This window comes from Mixophyes fleayi, chromosome 4, assembly GCF_038048845.1.
Source record: "Mixophyes fleayi isolate aMixFle1 chromosome 4, aMixFle1.hap1, whole genome shotgun sequence".
NCBI lineage: Eukaryota > Metazoa > Chordata > Amphibia > Anura > Limnodynastidae > Mixophyes > Mixophyes fleayi.
This window is the reverse complement of record NC_134405.1, coordinates 319759130-319784872: the sequence shown is the minus strand read 5'-3', so window position 1 is coordinate 319784872 and position 25743 is coordinate 319759130. Positions and strand designations below refer to the sequence as shown.

The 25743-nt window shown below is 39.0% G+C and overlaps 2 protein-coding genes across 4 annotated transcripts in view; one reads left to right on the top strand and one right to left on the bottom strand.

Moving 5' to 3' along the window:
• The window catches only part of POLR3B (RNA polymerase III subunit B), a 94590-nt gene extending 86047 nt beyond the window's left edge, over positions 1–8543 (bottom strand). The window contains exons 1-4 of one of the 2 annotated variants that reach the window (XM_075210182.1): positions 8410–8543; positions 5290–5322; positions 3887–3943; positions 7–71 (exon numbers count right to left, since the gene is read on the bottom strand). In XM_075210182.1, the coding sequence (XP_075066283.1) occupies positions 7–71; positions 3887–3943; positions 5290–5322; positions 8410–8481 (227 nt within the window). In that variant the 5' untranslated portion in view covers positions 8482–8543. The remainder of the gene's footprint in view (positions 1–6; positions 72–3886; positions 3944–5289; positions 5323–8409) is intronic. The other variant, XM_075210181.1, reaches the window with a different exon arrangement.
• A 110-nt stretch (positions 8544–8653) lies between these two features.
• Positions 8654–24079, top strand: IKBIP (IKBKB interacting protein). Of its 2 annotated transcripts, none has more exons than XM_075210180.1 (3): positions 8654–9209; positions 13714–13831; positions 23253–24079. In XM_075210180.1, exons 1-3 carry the CDS (start codon positions 8989–8991, stop codon positions 23985–23987), a joined length of 1074 nt encoding a protein of 357 aa, XP_075066281.1. In that variant the 5' UTR covers positions 8654–8988; the 3' UTR covers positions 23988–24079. The 2 variants fall into 2 exon arrangements, with proteins under 2 accessions (XP_075066281.1, XP_075066280.1); XM_075210179.1 differs by lacking the exon at positions 23253–24079 and adding an exon at positions 19037–20630.
• Positions 24080–25743: the final 1664 nt, after the last annotated feature.

Below are 25743 nucleotides of genomic sequence, written 5' to 3'. Positions count from 1 at the left end.
ACTTACTTCAAGTACCACATCGGGTCTGCGTCACTGGTCACTTTCTCATTTGCTTTCATTATTTTCTTAATCTGGCAAAATCAAAACATTACATCACTACTTGTGGAAAAAATTTAAATGAGCTATAAAACATCTTGAGAAAATAATTATTAGAGAAAATCATCCACAACCAACCAATTCACGGCCTTCCCCAGCCTATGAGCCCACTATGAGGATGCTCAATTCACACATGTGAGAGAATAGGTAGGAGACATCCCGGATGACGCACTGCACTATTACTTGAGTCCTCACAAACTCCTTTACAGGTCCTGTTAAGTTCCAAAGTTACTAGCCCACTTCTTCAGCAAGCTAGCCTGCTCTGGAATCTAATTCATAAATCTATGGATGAATCAGGCATCAACTCAGAGTCGCCTATCATGGGTACCCATCATCTGGGAGAAGTATTGAGCAGGGAAAAGGTAAAGTCTGGTGAAACTTTAGACTCACGTCATTGGGCCAGCTTTACTTAAATACTTACCTGAAATCATGTGAACAAATCAAAATGGACTTTGTGGTCCTAAGTACTGTACACTATTTTATGGGTATGAATAAGGCATGCTCTTCAGACATTAATAGTTGTGCTCCTACAGAGGAGGATTTTCTCTTTTTTTTTTTGTACCGGGCATATTGCTGTGAGGTGAAGTATGAGGAGACAGAAGTCAGGTCTTCTCTCCGCTCCGGATGTGCTGAAGCCCAGGCGGGAGCGCACAGACTCCCTGTCCGACCCATTGATGAGGTCTTTACACTTCCTATAGAACTTTGTTGCGTTCTAGAGATGCAGAGAGTGGCGAGTGGAACGACCAATCACAAGCTGCAATTTCTTGATGGTTGATGTGATTGGTCCTCACATACAATCTCTCCCATGTTTTTGGGCTGTAAGAGGAGCAGAGACCCCCTGAGAAAACTGGCTACATGTAGCGGCCCCCTGGGTCCAAGTAGTGAGGGAGCAGAGGAGAGCCTAGGTAGTGGTGATATAATTACTTGGCAGGGGGTGGGGTCTTGTGTATGTATTTGTGCTTAAAACCACTACATAACATTTTCTTATTGTAAATGACTATGGTAATAGTATATAAAAAAATAAATAATAAAAAAAGGTGATTTCATGTAATATTTTTTTTTGGAACATTATAACTAAATTTCCTAGTGGGACATTGATGTTCTGACAGATAGAACTTTGCTTATAACTGAAATTACGAGAAAATGCAGCAGTATCAGAGAGCTTTGTCAAAAGGGTTTATTATCTTATTATTGTGTTTGGTTTATAGTTAGATTTGGGAGACATTTAATTTAGGTCAGCGTCCACTATGAATGGAGTTATGGATCGGTCCGGTCAGCCATCGTATCTGGGTACAGAAGCTGCATCAGGACTGTTACCCGCCTCCCTCGCGGTATGTTGATAACATTGTTCCGGTTTTGGACAGCTCCCAAAACTGGTTCTTCTGTCTTCCCAGGATCTCCTGTCACCGCATCCTGCCATAACTACAGGAGCACTGAGCAGACGATCTAGGTGCATGGGCTCAAAACTAAGGTGTTGTACAGTGTAAAATAAGTCCCACGTTACTATTCAATACTCAGGTTTATTGGGTATAAAATCCAGTGTTTGAGCAGGAGTCATAATTACTCTGGGATTATAAGAATCTGCACTACTTTTATTATTTTTTTAAGAACACATTTTATACTGAAAATGTGTCCAAATGTTTAATATAAACCAACAATACAAAGAAGAACAAAAAGAAATAAGAGATCAAAAAAGGAAAAAAAGAAAAACATCACGTAAAAACAATAAGGGGCATACCTCAAATAACTAATCTTAAATCTTAACTATTGTGGATTACAAGGTTCCAACATGCACATATACGTTTTGGTGAATCAATTATTTAAAATATGAAATTAAGTGATATTTATTGACCGTGTCATGTGCTGCGCAGGGCTGAGTGTCGCGGTTACATATAAGTAAGGAGAGGCTTCTCCAGCCAATCACCTGCCTCTCCCAAGCAGTGTGAAACAAACCTTGAACTGATTGCACTATTTCTTTAACGGTTCAGAAACAATCAGTGTGTGCACAACACACCACTGTTATGGTCTGTCCGGCCGTGTAGGAATGTTAGCACACTGGCACAGTAATTAGCATTGCCGCCTCACTGGGGTCATGGGTTTGATTCCGATCAGTGCCCCATCTACGTGTCTGTATGTTCTCCCCCTGTTCCCTCCATGTGCCCCAGATTCCTGCTACACTCCAAAGACATTATTATAAGAGAATTTGCTTGGGAGAAAACTAGCCCTAGTTGTGTGTCTCATGGGGACACGCTTACTTACAGACTAAATTAGTTTCAAATTGTAACTTTTATTTAATTCAGTAAAACCATTTCATGTCCTTGGTTCTGATCCACAGCAGAGATTGTAGGCAAACTATTTAAAACCGCAAATGTGTGATAATTGATTTGTGTCCTATGATGACCAAATAAAATTGTTAAAAAGGCAACTTATTGGAGTCCTATCAACCTCCTTCATTAACCTGTTACTGTGTAGACTTCTTCCTTATATCCTAAGAATGTGATTCCACCTGAAACTGATATAATAAATATGTACTGTGTTCCCTGGATTATTAATAGATTTCCATTTTATTCATCAGGGCACTGGGGGGGGGGGGGGGGGGGGGTACTTAATATTTTTGATTTATTTTAGGAGGATAAACGACACACTGGTAAGAATATTAAAGTATTTCTGAATTAGCATTCATTTATTTTTTTACACATGTATTACATTTGTAATTTCCCCTGTCCACCACTTGAGGGCAATGTGTCATCAAAAGGGTTTACGCAGTAGACAAAACCGGCATGATTATTACTGAGTGTATACAGATATGTTCCCAAAATTGTATGATGAGCTGGGGTTCCAAAGTACTGATCGCCCTTTCATTTGGTTGCTCGTCCTGTTTAAAAATCTCATTCCGGCCACCTTCCGATCATACAGTGTGTATACATTCACCATCTCCACAGAGTTTACAGAGTCGAGGTCTTTTCAGTCGATGCCGGCAATGAACATGTCCCGGTGAATAAATGTAGAGAGTTCTGTAGGTTGAATAATTCATCCATTCGTTCCGAGACTAAATATTTTGTTTCAACGAGTCAACGAAGGTAACGGAATTTACAATGACATTGTGGAAAAGTCAAAGTTTATTTCAGTGGTTAATCAGTGCGACAGGAATGAATGGTTATTTTTCGGTCATTCGCTAAACGACTCTAGGACCAGATGAAGAGCACAGATTTGTAAAATCGTTAGCAATAACAAATTGGTCTAAAGTTTTTGTAGTGTGTACCTAGCCTACATGTCGATCAGAGTGACCAGCGTGTAATGTCTATATGGTGCTCAATTTCCTCTCAGGTCTCCCATGTAGTCAGCATTGGTAGATTCAGTGCATACATGGAAGCTGCTGCTAGATCCAGGTTACACTGCATCTTTTAGTGCAGAATTCAAAAACAGACCTTAAGAAACCTCCATTGCAGCTCCCTATGAGATCATAGGACTTCCTTATCTTCCATAGTGAGCTTTAAGCATCTATATACAGAGAGGCAGCTATGTTGTGATCTAAACCACTCTACAGCCCATAAACTCAGCATAAACCAACATCACTGAGGCATAAATATTGGTTAAGTCATAAAAATGACAACACATATCAGAGCAGTGGTGTAGTTACCAGGACAGGGTATAATATACAGCAAAACAACAACAACAAACCCAACAGTAAAATCTCCCACTGAGCTGTTATTGAGGAGATTTTTGCTGAACTCCAGTTAAGATTATCTTATTTATAAACACCGGCAGTATTAAGTCAGTGGGAACTTACCTCCACATTGATGAAGTAATTGAATGAATCTATGTGCTGCTTCACAAGACCCTTCACCTGACAGAAGGAAAGACAGCAGATGAGTGAACAAACTTACATTTTTATTTTGAGTGAAAAATGTAGACCCTATGGGGGGAGGGGGGTTCAATTAGAAACCACCCCCCCCCCAAAGTGTTTCACTACAGCGCAATGTCCACCCATCACATCTCCAGCAATTGAATTCCCCCCAATAATCGTTTAATGACTTACAATAAAATTACAGTCCAGGCAGTTTTGTTTCTTGCAGTGCACCCCAGATTAGATCTAAGGCAGCCATTTTGTAGGCGTAGCCAATGTTCATGACAATGCAGTCTAGCAATGCACTAGAAACCAGTGACATCATTCAGGCCCAATTCCTCATGAACGTGGCTTCAGATAATAAAAGGGCTACCCCCACAAAATGCCAGTGTCAAATCTAATTGTGTAAACTAAAGCTGCATTCTTCAGAGTGTTATTATACCAGACAAAATGGCCACCTCCACTGTGTGTAGGTAATATGTGCGCTTCCATCGAATAGTAAATTACATTCCCCAGTGGGAACCATAACTACAAGAAATTGTCTGGGTGTCAGTGGATATGCTAATACTTTTCAAATACTCCAACAACTACCAGGAGGATAAAAACCTCAAATAGCGCAACACAATTTTTATATTTAATTAAATATCCCCAACTAATGAGAAGAATTTTAAGTGACTTGTTAACTTTTCTGCAGCCTTGTGGATGAATAATAAGCATTAAATTCAGCTCTCAATTGGCCATCCCTTTCCCATTCACTGCCACAGACCTTAGTAGACATTCAATGATTATGGTTATTTTTTATTATGTTGCAGCTCTTGTTTAATCCTCTTAATAATCAGAGTGGTCAGAAAGTACCGGACATGTCTACTGCTTGTAAAATGCTTAGCATCCTAAAAAAATAAAAATGAATAATTCCTATGGTCACGGTGCCTAACCGCTGACACTGTATCCTTGGTACAGTCCACCACTTGGAGACGGTCGTACACACATTCCACATTCTGCCCTCCCTGCTTGAAAAACTGACTTTTAAAAAAAACAAAAACAAATGTGAACGATCCCTCAGTGCTGCTGGGCAACCCCTCTTTACACATATCCTATTCCCATTAATAGTAAATAGAGGAGAGGCAGCTCCCAGCATCAATCCACCCATATCACCTCAATGCAGCGATACTGAAGCAGTATGGATGGCTTCCAATGTGCTGAAACCACATCTAACATTACAATTCAATGTGGACCTGTATTCTTCCTGAAACTAAAATGATAGCTGTCCTTTAATGTATACAAAGCAAACCCAATATGTATATATGTGTGTGCAAGTACTGATAACTACAAACTATTTCTCTTACCTTCAGAAATGCTGGCAGCAGCTTCCATTTTTCCTGCACAAATAAGAAAATATTCATATTCACTATCAATATATGAAATATTTCCACATTGTTTATTAATATGGCTGTGATATCAGACAGGTTTCCCATAGATAATACGAAGAATGGATAACAGGGTTACCCTTCTCTCACATGAACTGAAGGCAGAGGACTGGATAGCAAGAAAATTACAGAAAATAAGGAAGACTTAGACACTGGATAATGTCCCTTACTGCAAGTTATCAAGATATTGGAATTCAATGAAGAGTTCTGTAACCATATACATTTATACAGGTTATTGATCTCCTAGGTGACTTCTAATACCTATAATAGTTTACAGTAGGGGGGATGCATGATTCTTTATAATACACACATTTTATTAATAAAACATTGAAGCTTATTTCTGTTTGTATAAACATATACATACATCAGCTACACATCAAATCCGGAAAAATTCTGGAAGATCATTAATAATTTATTGGTGCTCTATTGTTTTCAGGATATCAATACACAATGTTATTGGCATTTTGAGGTGCAATACTTCTTTATTGACGACACAAAGATAATCATAATTCAGATACCAGCTTGAGCACACTCGTACAACACCTGTCCCAGCAAAATAGAATAACAAATCCACAATTCCTCCAGTGTGTGAAGAGGATCTTATATCGATCAAACTAAGCAACCAGCACCAGTTTAAGTTCTAAACCTTAGTTCCCTCAGTCATTGGTAAACAGATTGCCTCCTTACTAACTCATCTAGGTCAATTTAGTTTCAGAATCACAGAAGCTTACCAAATTTATAATGACACTGTGGAAAAGTCAGTTTATTTTGTGTGTTAATCAGTGCGAGAGGAATGACCGACTACACTGCTCTTGGACCAGATGAGGAGCTCAGATCTGAAGGTAAATCGTGTATAGTGCGTACACATGAATCGGCAGACTGATTGGAACATTAATCATTTGTAAAATCGTCCAATAACAAATTGGTTCAACGTTTTTGTATTGTGTACCAAGCCTAAGTTCTGCTTTCAGAAGCCAAACAATGATTCCTAAATTCAATAAGTAATCTGGCATTTCTGCATTCTCATACACAATTATTGTACAAACTTACCTAAGTCACTTAAAACTGACCCCTATCTAAGATCTATTAAAAGCTCCGTCACTCGGTTCTATAAGCAAGAGTGTTATTTTAATGCTTAATGCCTTCTGTCTGTAACAAGGATACAATTGTATTTTTCTAGGACATCCTTGAAACCAAAAGGTACCTACCTTATCTGAAAATGCAATATATATACAAAGCAACAAATTAAAAATTCAGGGGCACAACATACACCAAATAGATACAATGACATGATTAAAGGCAACTGAAGAACAATCAGCGGTCTTAAATGGTTCTTAAGCGAATTTTGGCCAGACTTAGCGCGTGATTCATTATCTTTCCAAACCTGATTGGGCAACACAGACACAAACATAGGGGCTAATTCAATTCATCAGCAGTGTGTAATGGAGTGCCTCAGGAATGGTCACCGGGACACTCCGGGGTTATGCAACATTGTGGATTTTGCCTCGCACCCATCGTGGAGAGCAGAAAATTCAACGATGTTGGGTACTGTAGTACCCGAATAGGCGCACAGCCAAACTTCATAGTGATGATCATGGCACAGAATTGAATGCCCCCCAGATTCAACTTACTGACCTAAAGTTAAACCTTTAGTAGACTATCGGGTCAAAACACATTGGTTGAATCAAGTTGTATCAAGTTAGGGGACAGACGTATATCCTCCTCTACTGTTAACATCTGACTTTGCGGATCTGATCCAGCTGGTCCGGACAATTAAAGATCTTTTTATCTGCGATCATTCTCTGTCATGTTTTTAGTTGGAATTTTATTTTAGTTGTGACCAAATAAAATGTTTTATATACTACAGCAGAATTCTCTCTTTTTTCTTTATATGCTTATTATGGCATCTATACGATAAAAACATTGTTTTTTTCTGAAGCCATTTATTATTAGAAGGAGGATCATTCCGAATATCCCTAGATACCTTTTAGAAGCTCACCTTCAATAATTTATTCTGTAAGTGGAAACACAGAAGGGAATATTTCATCCTTGGGAGACCTATGAATATTTTGATGATGCTATAATACATATTCACACTGTAAGTGTAAACACATTGGGGGATTTCATCCTCTGAATATTTGATGAATACAACTCTGAGGATTTAATATACGGCTTCCTATTGTTAATTAACAAAAGTAGATTGTTGTTATGGCATCACACTATGTTTTTTTCTGTTTTTTTATGATTGAATATAGTGCTCAACATTGGAGCAAAGACATTTAAATCTTAATATAAGTATCCATTCATAAAATCTTTTCCATCACATGCACATTACGTTTCACTTTATGCATCTATATGGGAGATAAACAGCACTGGATTGTACCATATTAATTTCACATACCACTTTTTCACAATTGATATATAGTTGTTTTGGGTTTATCTACCTGCAGTGGACAGTGAAGCACTTGTTAACATTTTATATTTCTTTATTCGAGTTTACCATTCATAAAACACCACCTCAATGCCTTATCCATTAGGGTAGTAATGTGGTTCTAGGAAAACACTAATAATGGGATCTCCATCACCAAGCGTAAGAGCCCTTTTACACGTATATAAAACACATATTTTGCAAAATATGCACGCTGTAAAACATGTATACATTATGACAGTAAACAATTTTTACATGCATTTGCAATGTTATGCATATATAAATGATAATTTTAACTGTAAAGTTAAAATTTCTGCATTTAACACTACAGAATTCCTTTAAAAAAAGTGCATATAGCTTAAAAAACAATTCACACATGCACAAGTTTCAATAGTAATAATGCAATGTAGTTTCTATAATAATAATGCAATGCACAAGTTTCCATAGTAATAATGCAATGTACAGTTTCTATAATAATAATGCAAAGCACAAGTTTCCATAGTAATAATACAATGTAGTTTACAAATACAGTCAACATGACACTTGTTGATCACACTGTAATAATATAGAACAGTAAAGGGGACTTATACTAGAATATCCTCTCCTCTCACCTCCACAGTGTCTATAGGAGCTATAAGCTGTTCCTGAGTGAGATTCCCAAACTCCTTTGCTAGCACATCCATGTCTGTGTCACCTGCAGCAGCACAGACACATGGGAGGAAATACAACGTGCAGCTACCAAAACCTTCCCACTACCTCAGGAGCCCTGCAGCAAACGTTCCGCCTGGCAGCGCCTCCTGCACTGTGGACCATGTGACCACTGTGGACCATGTGACCGCTGCAGCCACATGACGTCAGCTGCTTAGTGGAGTAGTGACAGTGATCCTGGCTGCCACATATGCAGGGGAAGCTGGGGGAGGGCCAGGGCTTAGTAACCTGCTGTGCTCCTTCATCATCACATTTACTGCACTGTAGCAACAATCTGCATTTTACTTTCAGTATCTGCCCTGCTCTGCACTGTGCAGAAAAGTTGTTTTTTGTAACTTTGTATGATGGCAACTTTCTCAGCCAATGTTTATAGTGTGTATTGCATGAGTATGTTATAGGGCTGCATATGTTTGCATGTATATAGAGTTTATAGTTGAGGGTAAGTTCACTTCTATGCATAGTTGTCGGAGAACATTTTAATAATGTCTAATGAAGTGAAACAGAGGAAGAAAGGAGGCAGCCCATCCACCAGGGACGTCAAGGATGCCCAGCGGAGTGGCACTGCCACAGGACAGCGGGCACAGGGCGAGCAGCCGGGGAAGGTCGTGGCTGATTCTTCAGGCAATGGATGCAGATCCCTGTATGCAGACTTCAGGACAGTGCTGTGTTCCCTATGTTTGGCAATTTGTGTGGCTTTAGTATGGTAAGCATTTCACTATCTTATTTTCTTCTGCACCTCTGCCAAACGAGGCCTGTTTGCTCTACCACTCATATTAGTACTTCTTACCCTAACCCAGTGGTTCCCAAACTTTTGCAGTTCGCGGCACCCTTAGAGTCTCCATAATTTTTTCAAGGCACCCCTCGCTCTGCATCCTTTCTGCATCCGCGCTCTGCCCCCTCTGCATCCGCGCTGAGCTCCCTCGCTCTGCCCCCTTTGTATCCTTTCTGCCCCCTCTGCATCCGCGCTGTGCTCCCTCGCTCTGCCCCCTTTGTATCCTTTCTGCATCCGCGCTGTGCTCCCTCGCTCTGCCCCCTTTGTATCCTTTCTGCCCCCTCTGCATCCGCACTGTGCTCCCTCGCTCTGCCCCCTTTGTATACTTTCTGCCCCCCTCTGTATCCCGCCGTGGACAGGAAGAAAAACAAAAAAAAGAAAAACTTACCAATCCGGCGGCGCCCGGGACCCAGCATCCTTTCTCCTGCCACTTCTCACTTAATATGTCATTCAGTGAGAAGCGAGGAGGGAGAAGGTTGCTGGGTCCCGGGCGCCGCCGGATTGGTAAGTTTTGGGGGGTTTTTTCTTTGTTTTTCTTCTTCCTGGCCATGGCACCCCTGTGACAGTGCCCGCGGTGCACAGTTTGGGAACCTAGGCCCTAACCACCAAGCTACATTTCTTTAGGTAAAAGTATATACTGTAATACCCTCTTATGTATGACTAAACTGGATATAAAATTCAAAGGTATTTTCCCCGTATGACCAAGTACTTAGATCCTTTAGTCACCCTGGATGTCATTTTGTCTTTTCTTTCATATAACATAAATGTGTCAGTGATTGTTGTTAGTTATCAGTCATTTTATTTATTTTTTATCATTTTTTTAAGAAGTTTATTTATGTTAAGAAAAGTGGAGATTTTACCTATAGCAACCAATCAGATTCTAGCTGTCATTTTGTAGTACAAAATAAACGTTAACTGGAATGTGATTGGTTACTATAGGCAACATCTCCACTTTTTCAAACCCGCAGTTTAGTAAATATACCCCTTAGTGAGTTGAAGCCAAATAGTGACTTTTCATATTTTTAATGGAGCGGAAGCGTTGTTGCGAGGATGTGACTGTGTTATCTTATCAGTCAATTTTTAACAAAATGTCAGTAGAAATATTTTCAAAGTGTTTAGGAAAGAAAAAAAAAAGTCAGGACACTTTGCTAATGTTATATTGTTTTTGTTGCTTAGTTACATGATTTGTACTATACTGTTATGTTAAGGCAAAAAATTGACTGTTTCATTGCTAATACCAAGTGAATACTAAAATGGGTAACTGATTACAGTGGCAGGAAAGGGGAGGGCTGCAAATTTTAGCTCCAGGGGTGGGATTTGACTCAGCAGCCTATTGGGAACATTTTAAAGGACAAATAATGCAGGTAGCCCACTATGGGACTGAAATAAAGAAGAAAACAAGAGCGCTGGTTGAAATGAAATTAAGATTAAATATATCTTATAAATTGAAACTTTTACATTTATTTATATAAAACAATGAAAATCATTTAAAATAATCATATGAAAATAGCAACATAATAGATTCATCACAATATTGACAAGTGAAAACCACAAAAGCAATAATCAAGAACAAAACTGCTTTTGGACCAAGATGGTAATTAGCTGATGTTATCGGGTCATTCCTGTGAGTACAGATAGATAATAATCCTTCCAATGTTTAATGATAATTTGATCCATAGATATCCAGACTGAAAAAATAATAATTAATTTGTTTGGACAGAAAGCGTTATCCAGGAGTAGTTCCATATAAGGGTAGGTCCAACACATACTAAGGGGTATATTTACTAAACTGCGGGTTCGGAAAAGTGGAGATGTTTCCTATAGCAACCAATCAAATTCTAGCTGTCATTTTGTAGAAAGCAATAGATATATGATAACTAGAATCTGATTGGTTGCTATTGGCAACACCTCCACTTTTTCAAACCCGCAGGCTGATTAAACGGTTCACTTGATTCTAAGGTTAAGCTACAAACCTCAGTAGGACCTTGGATTTAGATGAAGTAACGCTATATAGAAGACCTCTTATTCCAAGAATAATATATTAGGGAATAATCCCATTAATATTTGAGAGTACACAAACAGTCCATTAGGCAACAATTGAGAAGCCAAAAAATCACTGTCCACAGTTGTTTCTGTACCTTGTAACCAAATAATGATCTTGTTTCTAGGAAGCTGAAAAAAGTCCAGGTATGATAGGGACCACAATAACGCTGGTAATAATAAGCAGGATAAATTGATACACTTGAGGAACCAATAAGGCTTCTGACGCGTTTCTCCGCCTATTTGGGACTGGCCCGTGGGAGGCCGATGCATCAGATAATGACACCTTTTCAGTATAATGTTTCTTGCATAGTAGTCACTGTCCAATTGCTTTTCTTGGATACAGGTTCCCAAATAAGTCCCTATGGGAAAGAATCAAATCAATAATAATATAAGTATTATGAATCAATATTTAATATACAACCTATAAAAGAATAAGGCTAAAGGTGAACAGTTCAATAAATATAATGAAACTGGTAAATAATGTGACTAGCGGTGAAAAGATGATGCATAGGAGAAAACAATATATGCTGCATTGTAATAAAAATGGAAAGAAATGAGGGAGAAAGTGGTAACGTAAAACAACTACCCCAGAATAATGGTGATGGTACTTTGCATGCTGTAATCAGCTTTATGCGTCTGACGGTACTCTCACAATTCTCTGCACTCTCTTATCACTTGGCTGTCTCGGAGACGCAGAACTTTTTGGGGGCTGGGGGAGTAAGGGTGTTTCGTTTTGTTTTTTTCTCTCTATAGGGTTGCAGGCGGCTTTTAAGCTACTTTACATTGATATAGATGTAAAAAAAAAATATACTATACTGTTTTAAAAAATATCTATATTGTATTCAGTTATTTATTTTTTTCAATAATACATAAATGGGGAAGGGGGGCTACAGAAGGGAAAAGGTAGTGAGGTGAGGGAGTACATGTTTCATTGAATAATCAATATACACAGCATTAGGTGGCATGTACTACACAACAAATCATTTTCCAGTACATAAGTAAGAGAACAGTGAAGGAGGCTGAGGTACCGTCTAAGGACGGGGGAGGGGAGGACCAGGGAAATGTTGGGAAGGGGGGGTTGGACCCTGAATTGAAGACATTGTTCTCTACCTTCAGCCTAAGAGAGATAGGGCAAGTGAGAAACTAAATAGGGCACTGTGGTCTTTACAATACGGTTGCTTTAAGTAGTGAGGCTTACAAAGTAATTGGTTTGTATTTCAGTGGTTAAAACGGGACATTCAGGAATGAGCAATCGCTACAAAATAACCTGTTCGCTTTGTTTTAGTTGTTATGGGTCATGCTATTTTTCCAGGGACAGCCCCCACATTAGTGCACATCCAGTATGTAAGGCCTCCGGATATTTGTCAATGGCCTTTAAAGACCATTCATGTACATTTTAAAATGGAAAGAAAAATTGGTTCTTGTTAATTATACGGGCACGTATAATTAACGTTCCCGTGGACTCTTGATGTTGGGTTATCCAGCAATCGGTGACCGAGTTCTGCTGACCAAACCCTCCCGTCCCCAAACCTTGGCTTCCCAAGCTATTTAGGATGAGTCCCCATAATCCTCCTGCTGACTGTGACCCTGTGACCATCACCCCTTCCCCGTGAGCCCCACCAAAACCTGTCAACTGTTTAAGAACATTGTGAACGAGGTGGGCAACATTCGGTTGGAGGAGGATGGGGGAATATTGGATCGTCGTGGTGGATGAGCTCAACCTTCATGTCAATACCTGAATCTCCATCTAGCGCCCATATAAATAGCAAGTACTTAAACCTGTTCTGACGGTGCCAAAATTGTGACCGAACGGAGTCAACTTGTCCCAATAGAAACATGTATAATGCAAGTTGATGAAGCTAATACATATTTTCCTTAGTAAATGAGCAAAACCAGCTCGTTCTAGTATACAACAAAGTTAAATTCACAGAATAAACAATTTTCTTTTTATCTTTTTTTACACACAAGCTGCAGAACTGTGAATTTACAAAACCTTGGCTCACACAGTCCGACGGGCACCTGTGTTATAGATTTAATGGTGTTGAAAAAATGTTTTCCGGATAGCGGGGATTTAATTGATTAAATAGTATTTAGAAATGACCCCTACCTCTCCTCACTCTGCCACTGGCTCTTCTCAGTACATTGTTTAGGAGTGTTCTATGTGTAAAGTATTGTGTATCTGCCTTTTTGTCTATCTGGTTTCCACACAAAAGATTCCACACCTGTACTTCATACTAAATATCTCCTGGGTAACTGCAAACTGCTGATGTTGGGTATTGGGCCGATCGCTTACCTGTGCTCAAATTCCCAAAGTATCATGAACATTTTTATTTTGGTTAACCAGAAATGTGCTCCAGGATACAACATTTATCATTTTTTCCTCTTATTTTAGGACTGTATATCAACATTCACAAAACTTTGCCGTCCTTGAGAAAAAATACCAGTCTCTGCAATACCGATCATCAGCACTAGAGGAGCTGGAGAGTAAAGTTGGGCAAATTTTTGTGAAGGTAATTTCATTATTGGTTTTTGCAATCTCTGGTATACAGCCATACAATAGTTTTTTTTGTAGTCTAGATTCACTGGGGGTGTGAGCTCCTATCATTTGTTCTTCTCCCAGAAGTTGCCCATGTTTAAGGGACTTCCAAGTTGACGGGACTAGAGCCAATCAGAACACTTGGATATTCACAGAGCTACACCAGTGTGTAACCAATTGGAACACTTACATGCTTAGACAAACCTACATCGAATCCAGGCATTAGCGCTTGTCACATGGTTAGTCCCAACTAATAGCCTTAGGACATTGACAGCACTGAACCAACCTGTACTCAATGGCAGCATTTAAAAGTTAACAGTGCTGGACCCCCTGTAGCCACTCAGATCACAACACAAAAGTAACTGAGCCAATTGCTTTAGCGACCGTTAAACAATATATGTGCCGGTATATAAAACCGTGTGCATGCATTTTGGTCTGGCAGGTCTTTTTTTTTTCTTTATTGTCGTTCTCATTTATTTAGCATTATTATGTGTAACGAGAGAATATTTTCAACTGGCAAAAGTTTTAGAGTCTGTATATGTATATGTATGTATATATATATATATATATATATATATATATATATATATATATATATATATACACACACAATCACAAAATTGCCCATGTCTTCAAAAGTCGAGGAATTTTTGGGGGGTCTCTTAATTGTTGTAATAGTGCCTGCAAGGTAGATATGCCTTTTTATGTGAATCTCCGCCCAATACTTTTGGGAGGAGTTGTCCTTTAAGCAACTTTTGCCTGCATCCTTTTATATACCTGTCTATAGTTTATATAGTTATATAAGCAATTGTGTCTAATCATATAAATAATCGTTCCTTTGCCATTTATACACATTTTAAAACGGATTTTGCATTCCATTCCCTGATATCCGCAGCCGGTGTGGGGGAGTAAATTAAAACAGAGGTGGACTTATGTAAGGAGCTTACCTGGCTCATCCATTTTCCTCCTTGCTCACTGTTCTCAGATTATCTCGTAGTAATACCGAAACCATCTGTCTAAGCGAATTGTTGTCTTTGCTCCGCTTGTAGGACTGTTGCAGTGTTTTATTTAGTAATGTTTCCACGTAGTAAAATGTATGAAAAATAATGACTGTGGAAATAAAAGATTGAGGAAAGGGATTAAGCTTATCTTGTCTGGCTCTGTAAATAGGGTTCATTGACCTCTATGCAGAAGGAGGTAATTGAATATATTATTCAGAGTAATTGCTGTATGTCCTATTGTGCCCGTGTTCCATGCACTTAGAAAGTTTAGATGTACTGTTGCACTTTCTCCATAGGAATCAAGTGAACCGTGTTCTCAAATTCATTTAAACTGTGTCCACCATGCATTGAGTGATGTGCACATTGACGGCACAGGTGAAGCAGACCGCTGGTACAAGAGCTTACAGTCACTTAAGAAAATATTTCTAAATAAGTTTTAAATATCTCATGTGAGAAAGTTTATAGCCTTATTCCCTCAGGACCAGCATCCTTTGTGGTATTTAGCGGGGTCCTGAAACATGCATATAGCCTGGACATCTGCCTACAGTACCTATAGGCGCTATTTGGCTCTCTTTAATAGGAGAGACCCGACAGTGCCTATTAGAAGCCTTAGAGCTGTAGTGTTGGATCTCCCCAGCTACAGATAGAGCCTAGAAGGATTTCTCCACCAACTTCCAGCACTTCACATCTTCACCCAGGGAATCCAGAATTTGATCATTTTTCTTCACTCGTCCCTAGTGCGGAGGTGGGCCGGATTTTCTTCTGTTTTTGATTATTATATAGGGATTTTTTTTCCATTTAGAGGATCCCCCGCCCCTTTCATTTGGACTACGGTGGAAAAGAAGTCTTTCCCGATGAAGGAGGCTGTGCGTCTGGGAAACACGTCAAAGTGGTGTTTTGGAGGACTTGCGTTGCATATGCTACAATTAAGATCTGTTTACATAAACGAAGTATAAATATTATGTAATACATCATTTAGCCACACAGAGTGCACCATTTTTTCTCTTTACTTTAGATTTTTATAACGTGGGTCTGAGGAATTAGGATTAGGAATAACCACTCATAATCACAGGGTATCAAAACACCTATGATAGGTGAGTTTGTGATATAAGTATTCTTCACTTACACACCACATGGGCTTTGTCTATTGACCTCTAACTAGAAAGGTCTTCACTCTGCATGTGCAAAATTCTGCTCCTCAGCAAATGCAAGCCCTTGTACTCCACAATCCTATGCTCCCCAGCGGACATCTAGATGAACATCAGGTACCAGGCTGTATTTGCACTGCAGACCAGTCATATTGTGCTGTATACATGACCTCCATAGTGTGTCCGGGAAGGAATTACAGTATGTGGTGCTCTTAGACAAGGCAAGTGTACAATAAGAAATGTGTGTGTGGCTGGCATGGATTTATAACATCATACACATTTTAATTGTATACAGAACTTAGCAGACACAATACATATATAACAGTTCATCATGTGCTAACTTCTACCTCTAAGGACAATTGTTTTATAACACAAACTTCACCCTATTCTTACTTCACTAATAATTTTGAAGACAACAATATAAGTTATAACATACAACCATAGATGGCAGTAGAACTACATCTAAAAATATATAAAAGTTTAAGAAATACAAAAAATGCCACCAGATATCTTATCGGTAGTATGAACGTTGTATAAGATTTATTTCAGTGTCTTAATCTCGTACCGTGACTGGTGGACTCTACTAACAGCGTATTAAAAGGAACTGCTTAGGAAAGTCAAGCATCTTCTTCTTTTGATCATTAGCTCGTAACACATATGGCCTCATTTACTGTTAGGCAAAAAGGAGTGTGCATCTTCATAAAATATAAAAAATAAAAATAAATGTGAAAATGTTATATTTCCATCCCCAGCCAAACTAACAGTGACATTGTTGACAGATAATTCGTTTTTGGTTTTTTTACTGGTGATCCAATGAGTTGACTTAATTTATTTGCCAGTTCTGTACTACAGAAGCAGGGGAACCCCCAGAACAATGGCTTCATGTATCAGCACATGGGGCTCCAGCTAGGCGGTTGGAGCCACTGTTGTACTCACATCTATTACCATGTGGAAATGCAGCTGTAGATATCGGAGAGCAATTTTCCCTTTTCTTAGTGTCCCCATTTCAGCATACAATGGGTATTAACTAGCAATGAGAACTATGAGGGAAAAGAGATAACACAGGCATATATGATGAAATAGACAAGTTTATTTTGCACAGTTTAAAGAAGAATATTGAAAAACTGAAACACTGAAGGCCATAAAGCCCACAGTAGGTTGGTTAGGGCTGATAAGGCTGAGGCCTGGGGGTATATTTACTGAGCAATGGTTCTGAATCTTTTGTCATATTATATATATAATAATATTATTATGGTTTTTTTTCCCCCCAAATATTATGTGGCACAACCACCCTCCTGATGATGCACACATGAACCACTTCTTGCTTTGTCCTTGTTAAGATTACAAAGTAACTCATAACATAAAGCTCCACACACTTTCATGTAACCATAATGCTAAGTTATACAGAGCTCAACTCCCTAGTCACTGGCCAGCTTATTCAGCATCGGTCACACTTGAACAGTTCAGGCTTAAATACTTTACACTCCTCCCACACCTCTAGCTTGATTGTCAGGTGACACGCCCACCTTGTCTGTATAGAGGCGTTCTCTTAAGGGTCTCTGTTTGATTAGCCCCACTGCAGACAAACCCAAAATATGTAAGTTAAATCATTCTCTATACAATTATATTGTCACACATATGTCCGCCACCTTTATATCTTTAAACTATGTGCACTCTTATACAGCCTTGCTATGCAGACTGTCAGCTGAAAATCTAATTCCTCTCTTAGAGGGCTAGGGCAAACCCACTGACTTTGTCACACTTGAAATTGGTAAAATTAGTGGTCCTCTACCTGGCTTTTAACAAGACCTCAACAACTGCCTCAGACATTCCCAATGCCAAGAATGTCCTTCTCCTCCCAGGCCATTACATTGGGAGTCTTAAGATATCTGTGGTGAAAAAGGCCCTGATGAAGGTTTGAGAACTTCCAACTTCATTGCCCACACCAGCAGAAACCATTGCCTGTAAAGACAAAATGGTATTTAAAACTAGTAACTGTACCTCCTTCACCTGCATTTTCTGAAGGAATAAATAATATGAAAACTCCAGAGATAAAGTGTCTGTTCACTCTGGAACCTAGGGGGGAGTGGACATTGCTATTTGATGGGTGTCTCCTTTTCTGGAATCCCCAAAGCCCTGGTTATCTAGTGGAAGCTATGCTGAATTGTGGGACTAGTGGTGATTTATAAACTGTCATTACAGGCATTCAGAGTTTGAAATATATATTCAACCAAGAGACTTTTAGATGACACCCCTGTTTATTTATTGCCGGCTCATCATTTTTTAGTAAACATGTAATGAGTCCAAATAGCCTCAGCACAGTAGGTGAAATTCAGTCAAAGGTGATTATGACTTCTGTAACCTCTTTAATAATTAGAGTGCAGGTTTATGCAGTGGTGATAGGTCCGCTTATTTATTCGTTTTTATTCTCACGTTCAATACATGCTCTGTAAATTATGTTGTATGGGGAGCTTCATTTATTTGCTTGTTTGTATTAATAAACACAAGTATCAGAAATACAATATCAGCCTAAAACGTCAATAGAACAGTGTCCTTTGTGGAAAAACTATCATAAAAAAAAATCGAATCTCAGTCTGTTCATCATTAGGAGCATTACAACCCTATCTTATGTAGGTATACTTTGTGTGTGTTTGACTGGGTTCACTTAGCTATTACATTCATTCTTCATCTCCTGCACATCTGTGTTTTACCAGTTTTGAAGTGGGTGGAGCTTAAAACCTGTGACCTGAGTATTTCAGGAGACTACCGTGCTGATTGTGTAAGTGCAGGCAGGGTGGTATGTCATAGGGGCTGTATCATGATGTAACGAATGGAGGTAATATGGAAGCCACAGACTGTGCATTATGTAGTTGAAGGATCAGAGTGCTCCAGCAACACAGAGTAGTAATGTGAGGCTCCTGTCAAGCTGACACAAGGCCATATATTTCAATATATTGCCCATTTAGAGTCTATGTATTTCAGTTGTACAGTACATTGTGTTACACTAAGCACATGGACATTTTTTTGCAGCTCGTGTCTACAGATGATATCCTAGCAGAAGCCACTACATCGTACGCCCTAGTGAGAAACTTAGAGGAGGATGTGGCTAGGCTCTATAATGACATGGACCACTTCCAAGTCAATGAGCAGGCACTCACTGAGAAGATGCAGCATGTTAACTTGAAGTTCCAGAATGTCACAGATTCATGGAAGAGAAGCCTTGGAGAGATGAGCCTGGAGACCAATTCTGTCAAATCTGAGGCCAAATCATTTCACCATCAGATGACTTTAAAAATTAACGCCGCTGACCAAACGCTCAATCTTATTTCTGAGAAACTTAAAGAGTTTGAAGAGAGTACACCGAGAAATTTTAGAACGGTAAACAAACAGGAGGAAGATGACCTTCAGCGTATCACTGATGTCCTGGAGTATGATGCCAAGGCTATCGAGGAACTGGAGAAGCAAGAGAACGATTTGACCAACATGAACCAGGAGGTACAACAGGACTTGGTCAAGTTTCAACCACAGCTGGCAGAGTGCATGACAAATTTGCCGGCAATCGACAGCGCTGTTCGCACTCTTCTTAAGATGTCCAATGAGATGCTTGACCTAGACAAAAAAATCAATGAGTTGACGGAGCAGGTGTTTAATACGGAGGACAACCTACTGAAAATCATCACGGAGACTTTGGAAATCCAACAAGCCCTTGAAGGGATGCAGTACGATAATACGATCATAAAAATGCAAAATGAAATCTCCGTTTTGAAGGACAAAGTAAAAATTCTATCTACAAAGAATGACAAGTCTTTATCGAAGGAGCAGGAATCCGATGATGATTGAAACTACTCTGATGGAACAGTGTTACATATTTTTTTTTTTACTGTATAAAGAATATCTAATTGTTTGTGGTAATGAAGGCTAATCTATGTTAGTCCCTGAATAACCCACCTCACTGTTACCCAACTTATCACTTAACTCACCAGTTTATCACTCTTCTAAATGACAAGTAGCTTCCTATTTTTAGATAAAATGCCCACTTTAATAGAAGCTGCACCCACTTTAACTCTTAGTTTTTACTGACGGGAGTACAGGTTGACTATACACCAACTGAGCAAAAATTATTTCCTTCACCAAAGCAGCAGTTACTTATTAATCATATTCTACACTTTATATGAGCATTTTACTACATTTTAATGCTAGCCAGTGGATTTTAGCAATGGTTTTTATACGTCCAAGTTGTCCCTATTTAAGTATCCTGTTACACAAAGTATTATTTTATGTCTACTGTTCCATTGGTGTCTTTGGATGATCTTACACTTGACCTCTGTCAAACACGTTGTATGCTTAAAAGTAGAGGTGCACAGCCCCTGGGTCAGGAGGCCGAGTGTGGTCCCATAGTCTGTGTTTTTGGGGTCCTCAGATTTGCAATAAATTCTATTGGGAACGGTCTCTTTTGGAGTCCCAGAACAATGGCACAGAGACACTTGGGGTCCCAGCTCGGAAAAAGTTGAGCACCACTGGTTTAAAGAATAATTATCATGAAATTGGTTATAAAATATGATATCAAAAGTACACAGTTGAAAGCATTTACACATTTCAAATAAATTAAAAGTGGCTTAAGCTTTTTGTGTGTCTTTTGTATTTTTTTTAGTTCATTTGGGGTTTCTGTTTGTTTCCCAGAATGCTTCTCGGTGTAGTTTAGTTCAAAAGTTAGCTACAAAAAAATCCCTGAAAAAAAACAAACAAAACATGATGTGGGACTGAAATTAATGAGGTGAAAACAATGTTATCACTATTATCATCAAAGTGCTGCATGCAAAAAAAAAAATTGTGTCCATCATTGACATTGAACAACAAAAATAACACGACTATCGGCTGTATTTAAAACCAGACTATATTGTCATGTTATCATTCTTTCAATCAAATAACTGAATGATACTTATTGTAATCTGGATAAGAATATTCAGTTGTGAGTTGGAGGTGGAAGCACCAGATACATTATCAAACTGCGGTAATAGGATGTTTCCCAGTTATTCGGCAATAGAAGTTCTTTGATTCACTGTGTTATTTGAGATAATCCCTTTTGCCGTGCACTGGTTGTCTGGCCCAGTTCCAAATTCTCAAAATCATGGTTCATAAAAATAGCTCAAGGGCAAAATGACAGACAGGCAGAATTACTGATGAAAATATCTCATTCTTCTCAGAGGAAATACAGCCAGCTACTACTGATGGAGTTCAGCAGACTGACGGTGGGAGCTGGTTATGTGGTATCACTCAGGGCTCCTGTTACATTGCTGTTCTGTCTTAGTACTTTTCCTTTTCACAAATTAATAGATATTTGACCTTTCTACAGAGAGCTACAGAGCATTGGCATGTTGCTTTATATATTTTTATATACAGTATATCTTTATAATGTCCTGAACTTCCCATAAACGTCCTTCTCCAAATCTTCAAGGCACAGCGTTTATTTTCTCTTATATTCAACTCCTGATGATCTCAAATAAATTCCTATGGCTATTTAAACATTATCGTCAAGACTCTTTAATATTTTAATCATTGATTTCATACATATTGTGGCCAACAAACTTTCCTAAGATGTTTCCATCCTCAGACACAGTCCGTGGTGGCTTTTAAACTGATGAAACCCAACACCAGTTTACAAAATGCTGACGCGATCATGGAAAGTCAGGTGTTAGAAGTAATTAGTGATGGAGACGCAGCACATTTTCATATTACACACCTGGGGACTCTCTTGGTCAGAACGGACAATGGCTGTATTGTAACCCATAAAGTGTATTGATAGAAGTCACAAGTCTTTTGCTTATTTCTACCTAATATTGGTAGCAGCAGAGTGCACTGTTGTACTGTGTAAAAAAAACACAGTGGTCATCTTAAGGGATTACAATGAATAATAGTGATTGTATAATCATCATCATCACCATTTATTTATATAGCGCCACTGATTCCGCAGCGCTGTACAGAGAACTCATTCACATCAGTCCCTGCCCCATTGGAGCTTACAGTCTAAATTCCCTAATATACACACACACAGAGAGAGAGAGAGAGAGAGAGACTAGGGTAAATGTTTGATAGCAGCCAATTAACCTACTAGTATGTTTTTGGAATGTGGGAGGAAACCGGAATACCCGGAGGAAACCCACGCAAACACAGGAGGAACATACAAACTCCACACAGATAAGGACATGGTCGGGACTTGAACTCATGACCCCAGCGCTGTGAGGCAGAAGTGCTAACCACTTCGCCACCATGCTGTAACGCTTTAATTTTTGGTCAGGTTTTCAAAATAATACAATAAAAATCTATTCCTTAAAGAGACTCTCACCATATATAACATATTTTTCTAATGTAAATATTAAGGGATGTCTATATAAAGCTCCACAGTTTGTGCTCATCAGCACTCAGACAACTGGTAAACCGTATCTGGCACATTTACCCATAGTCCTCTCTGAGGCTTGGTATGGTGGGGCAGCATATGTCTGTCAAGGTACAGAGTAATATCTGTAGTAATGCTTCTAACATATGTAAGAGACTTCTTCAGCACTAGTGCTTGAAGATTGGCCTCAGTGGTGATTATGTAACCCTGCCCCCCTGTTTATATGTGACATACACACACAGACCAATATAACTGCTAGCAAGAGACCTATTCTCAGTCCAGGGAGATATATTCAGTACACCAACATTTGTAACATCAAGGTTTGAAGTGTAACCATGGGTCTTCACTGTGAATACCACTAGTAGCCTGTAGGCCAAGACTTGCCTAGCGTATCCCACAGCTTCCGTTATAAAACTTCATTTTACAATAGGTTAAACTTGTTTCTATAACACAAATCCTGTATATGTACACCGATATTGTCTTGTTTAGCGGCAATGGTCATGTTATGTTGTTCCTGTAAATTTAAAGTTGCTTTTATTCTTTTTTTTAAGTGTTATTCATGAAACTATCTTACTTTTTACAAAAGGGACCATCTCTGATTTCAGCACTTAGATTGTAGATGCTCTGCATGAGGTATGGTGGATGGCTTTCTGTAGAGTTACTTATACCTAAATTTTAGCATTTGTTATTTAGATGGTCTTATTATTGTATTGCCTTTTACATGTCCTGGTATTTTGAGCTAGTTTTGGTAAAAATATATCATTTGAATCTCTCAATTTTTTTTAATTTTTGTTTCCATTTTTTAAACTCCGAAATTATTTCTTATTTTCTTCTTTAATATTTATTTTTTAGCTGGAGGAAACCACACAGACAGCGGCTAAGCTGAAAGACGCCCAAAGCATCGAACAGCTGCGGAAAGATATCGCCAATTTTGAACAATGGATGAACAACCTTTCCGGGAAAAGGGGGCGACTGGAAGGCAACCTTACCACCCTTCAACGGGCCATTTCCCAAACTGAACAAACCACCGCCACTATGGCCAGAGACGTTTCCGCCAAGATCGCCTCCGTGAAGACAGACGTCCGAAGAATATCTGGGATGGAGGCCGACCTTGAATCTTTGACCGGCTTCGTCGGTGAGTTGGAAAAAAAAATGGAGAAGGTTGAGAAGAACACTGCTCAGAAAATCGGAGATGCTTTAGCCGGCAGCATTGATCGAATCACCTCCCTTAAGAGCGCTGTGTCTACAAATTCGGACAGGATAGACCTTCTGAAGCAGAGACTAACAGAACTGAGAGGCAACTTCACTGCTAACACCGATAAGCTCTCGCGTCTAGAGAGTGACAGGCTCAAAGTGATGCAGGCTGTACATTTTACCAACGAGTTAAAGCCCAAAGTTTCCACCTTTAGAAAAGACTTTGCCAACTTAGAAACTTTGCTAAGTGAGCTGACGTTAAGAATTGGCCGCTTGGCGTCTGATATCTTGAACAGAGAGAAAGATATTAGTTTGTTGAGTGACAGAATGTACAATTTAACTGTGATTAAATCTGAAATCGTAGATCTAAATAATAAAATTGGCAACGTGTAGGAGTCTACACATCATAAAAGATGGTCATTGTGACACGTATGGTCATGTTACGTTGTTCTAGTACGCTTCAAATTAAAGATTCCTTTATTCTTTTTTAACCTTATTTTATTTCTACAACTTCAGTGTTTTCTCCTCCCGCTCATGAGTATGTAGCAGTAGGTTATTACAACCTAACAAAATTCCTTTGTTGTTTCAGCATTCATTTAATGAGCGAAAATGCATCCAACTATTCTTAGTAAGTCATTAACGGATCTCCATATAGTAAGTGTGTATTTCTATTTGCGCAAAAAACATGCTTCGGTTTTTGGATCTAGCTGTGTAGAAACGCAACGTGGTGGAAGGAGGGGAAACGTCTCTTCGAAATCCAGCCACCTGCCACTGTAGGACAACCCGCGCAATTTATTTAAACTCTTCCATGTCTCTCCTAAAATCCGATTTGCTTTAACCTTCTCTGGGGCCGATTCAATTCGGCCATGTTAGTGTAGAAATAACGCGGCGCTATTTGTATTACTGTAAATATGGTCATTTTAACCAGGATTCAGCGTTAAAATTACCGTACTAATGGTAATAGTGCGCAGGACGCATTGTTCCTAGAATAACGCGGAATAATTGAATTGGCCCCTTTGGGGGGAATTCAATTGGCTTCCTTACGAGTAAAAGTAACGCGGCCTGTGCGTTATTACGGTAATAATGCGCTTTATTACCGTTATTACGGTAATACAGTATTACAGTTCCCTGAGCTGCAAGCAGAAAGCCAAGTTAAAACTACCGTAATAACGGTAATAAAGCGCATTATTACCTTAATAGTTTTAACGCCGCGGAAATTCGGGGGGAATTGAATTCCCCCCTTTATGTCTTCAATAAGTTATTGAAGTGAGAGAACATTTGATACTGTCTTTATTATGTGTGCGAATATAAAAAGTGAACATTTTATTACATACGTAGAAATATGGCAAAAAAAGACCAAATAAAGTATACCTAAAAGGTGTGAAAGAAATCCCATTGAAAGTATAGTTTGAGGGTGTGTAGGGAGGCAAGTGGGTAAAGAATCTGTGGCTGCCAGCAGACCAGGGAATGCCCTTGTTAATGTGCCCTTTCTACCCCTTGAGTCTTATTTAAATATCTCATCCCAAAAAATTATGTAATTTTTGTAAGAGTGTGTAAAAAAAGGAGGTGCATTTAGCTACAAAGGCCCTCAATCTGCCACGTTCCTTCAATCGGAACATTTAAAATGTATCACCCCTGCAGACACCGCCGTCATGTTGATGTCCAAACTTTACGCACATTCCATAAATCCAGCCGCATTCACACACACAGGCATAACAGGTTCACTTTTCTATTTATACGGGTTATGTGATAGTATCTATACAGTTTATATATTATCTATATTAACTTACACTAAGGGCTAGATTTACTAAGCTGCGGGTTTGAAAAAGTGGGGATGTTGCTTATAGCAACCAATCAGATTCTAGCTTTCATTTATTTAGTACTTTCTACAAAATGACAGCTAAAATCTGATTGGTTGCTATAGGCAACATCCCCACTTTTTCAAACCCGCAGCTTAGTAAATCTAGCCCTAAGTCGTTAGTGTTCTTCATAATCTTTAGTCCTATCCCTAACTTATCTACATGGATTGACAGTGCCCCACAGTCCTTTCGGGGAAATCCTGTTGCACCTGTCCTGTTGATACTCCTACCTCCCTTTAGGTGAATGTCTTCGCTACCAACTACTGTACCAAGATGTGAACAACAATGTC

Excerpts from the sequence above, each read along its gene's own strand:
- IKBIP (XM_075210179.1), top strand. The coding sequence starts at position 8,989 with ATGTCTAATGAAGTGAAACAGAGGAAGAAAGGAGGCAGCCCATCCACC. Across the intron at positions 9,210-13,713 it reads ATTTGTGTGGCTTTAGTATG|GACTGTATATCAACATTCAC; the intron begins GTAAGCATTTCA and ends CTCTTATTTTAG. Across the intron at positions 13,832-19,036 it reads TTGGGCAAATTTTTGTGAAG|CTCGTGTCTACAGATGATAT; the intron begins GTAATTTCATTA and ends ATTTTTTTGCAG.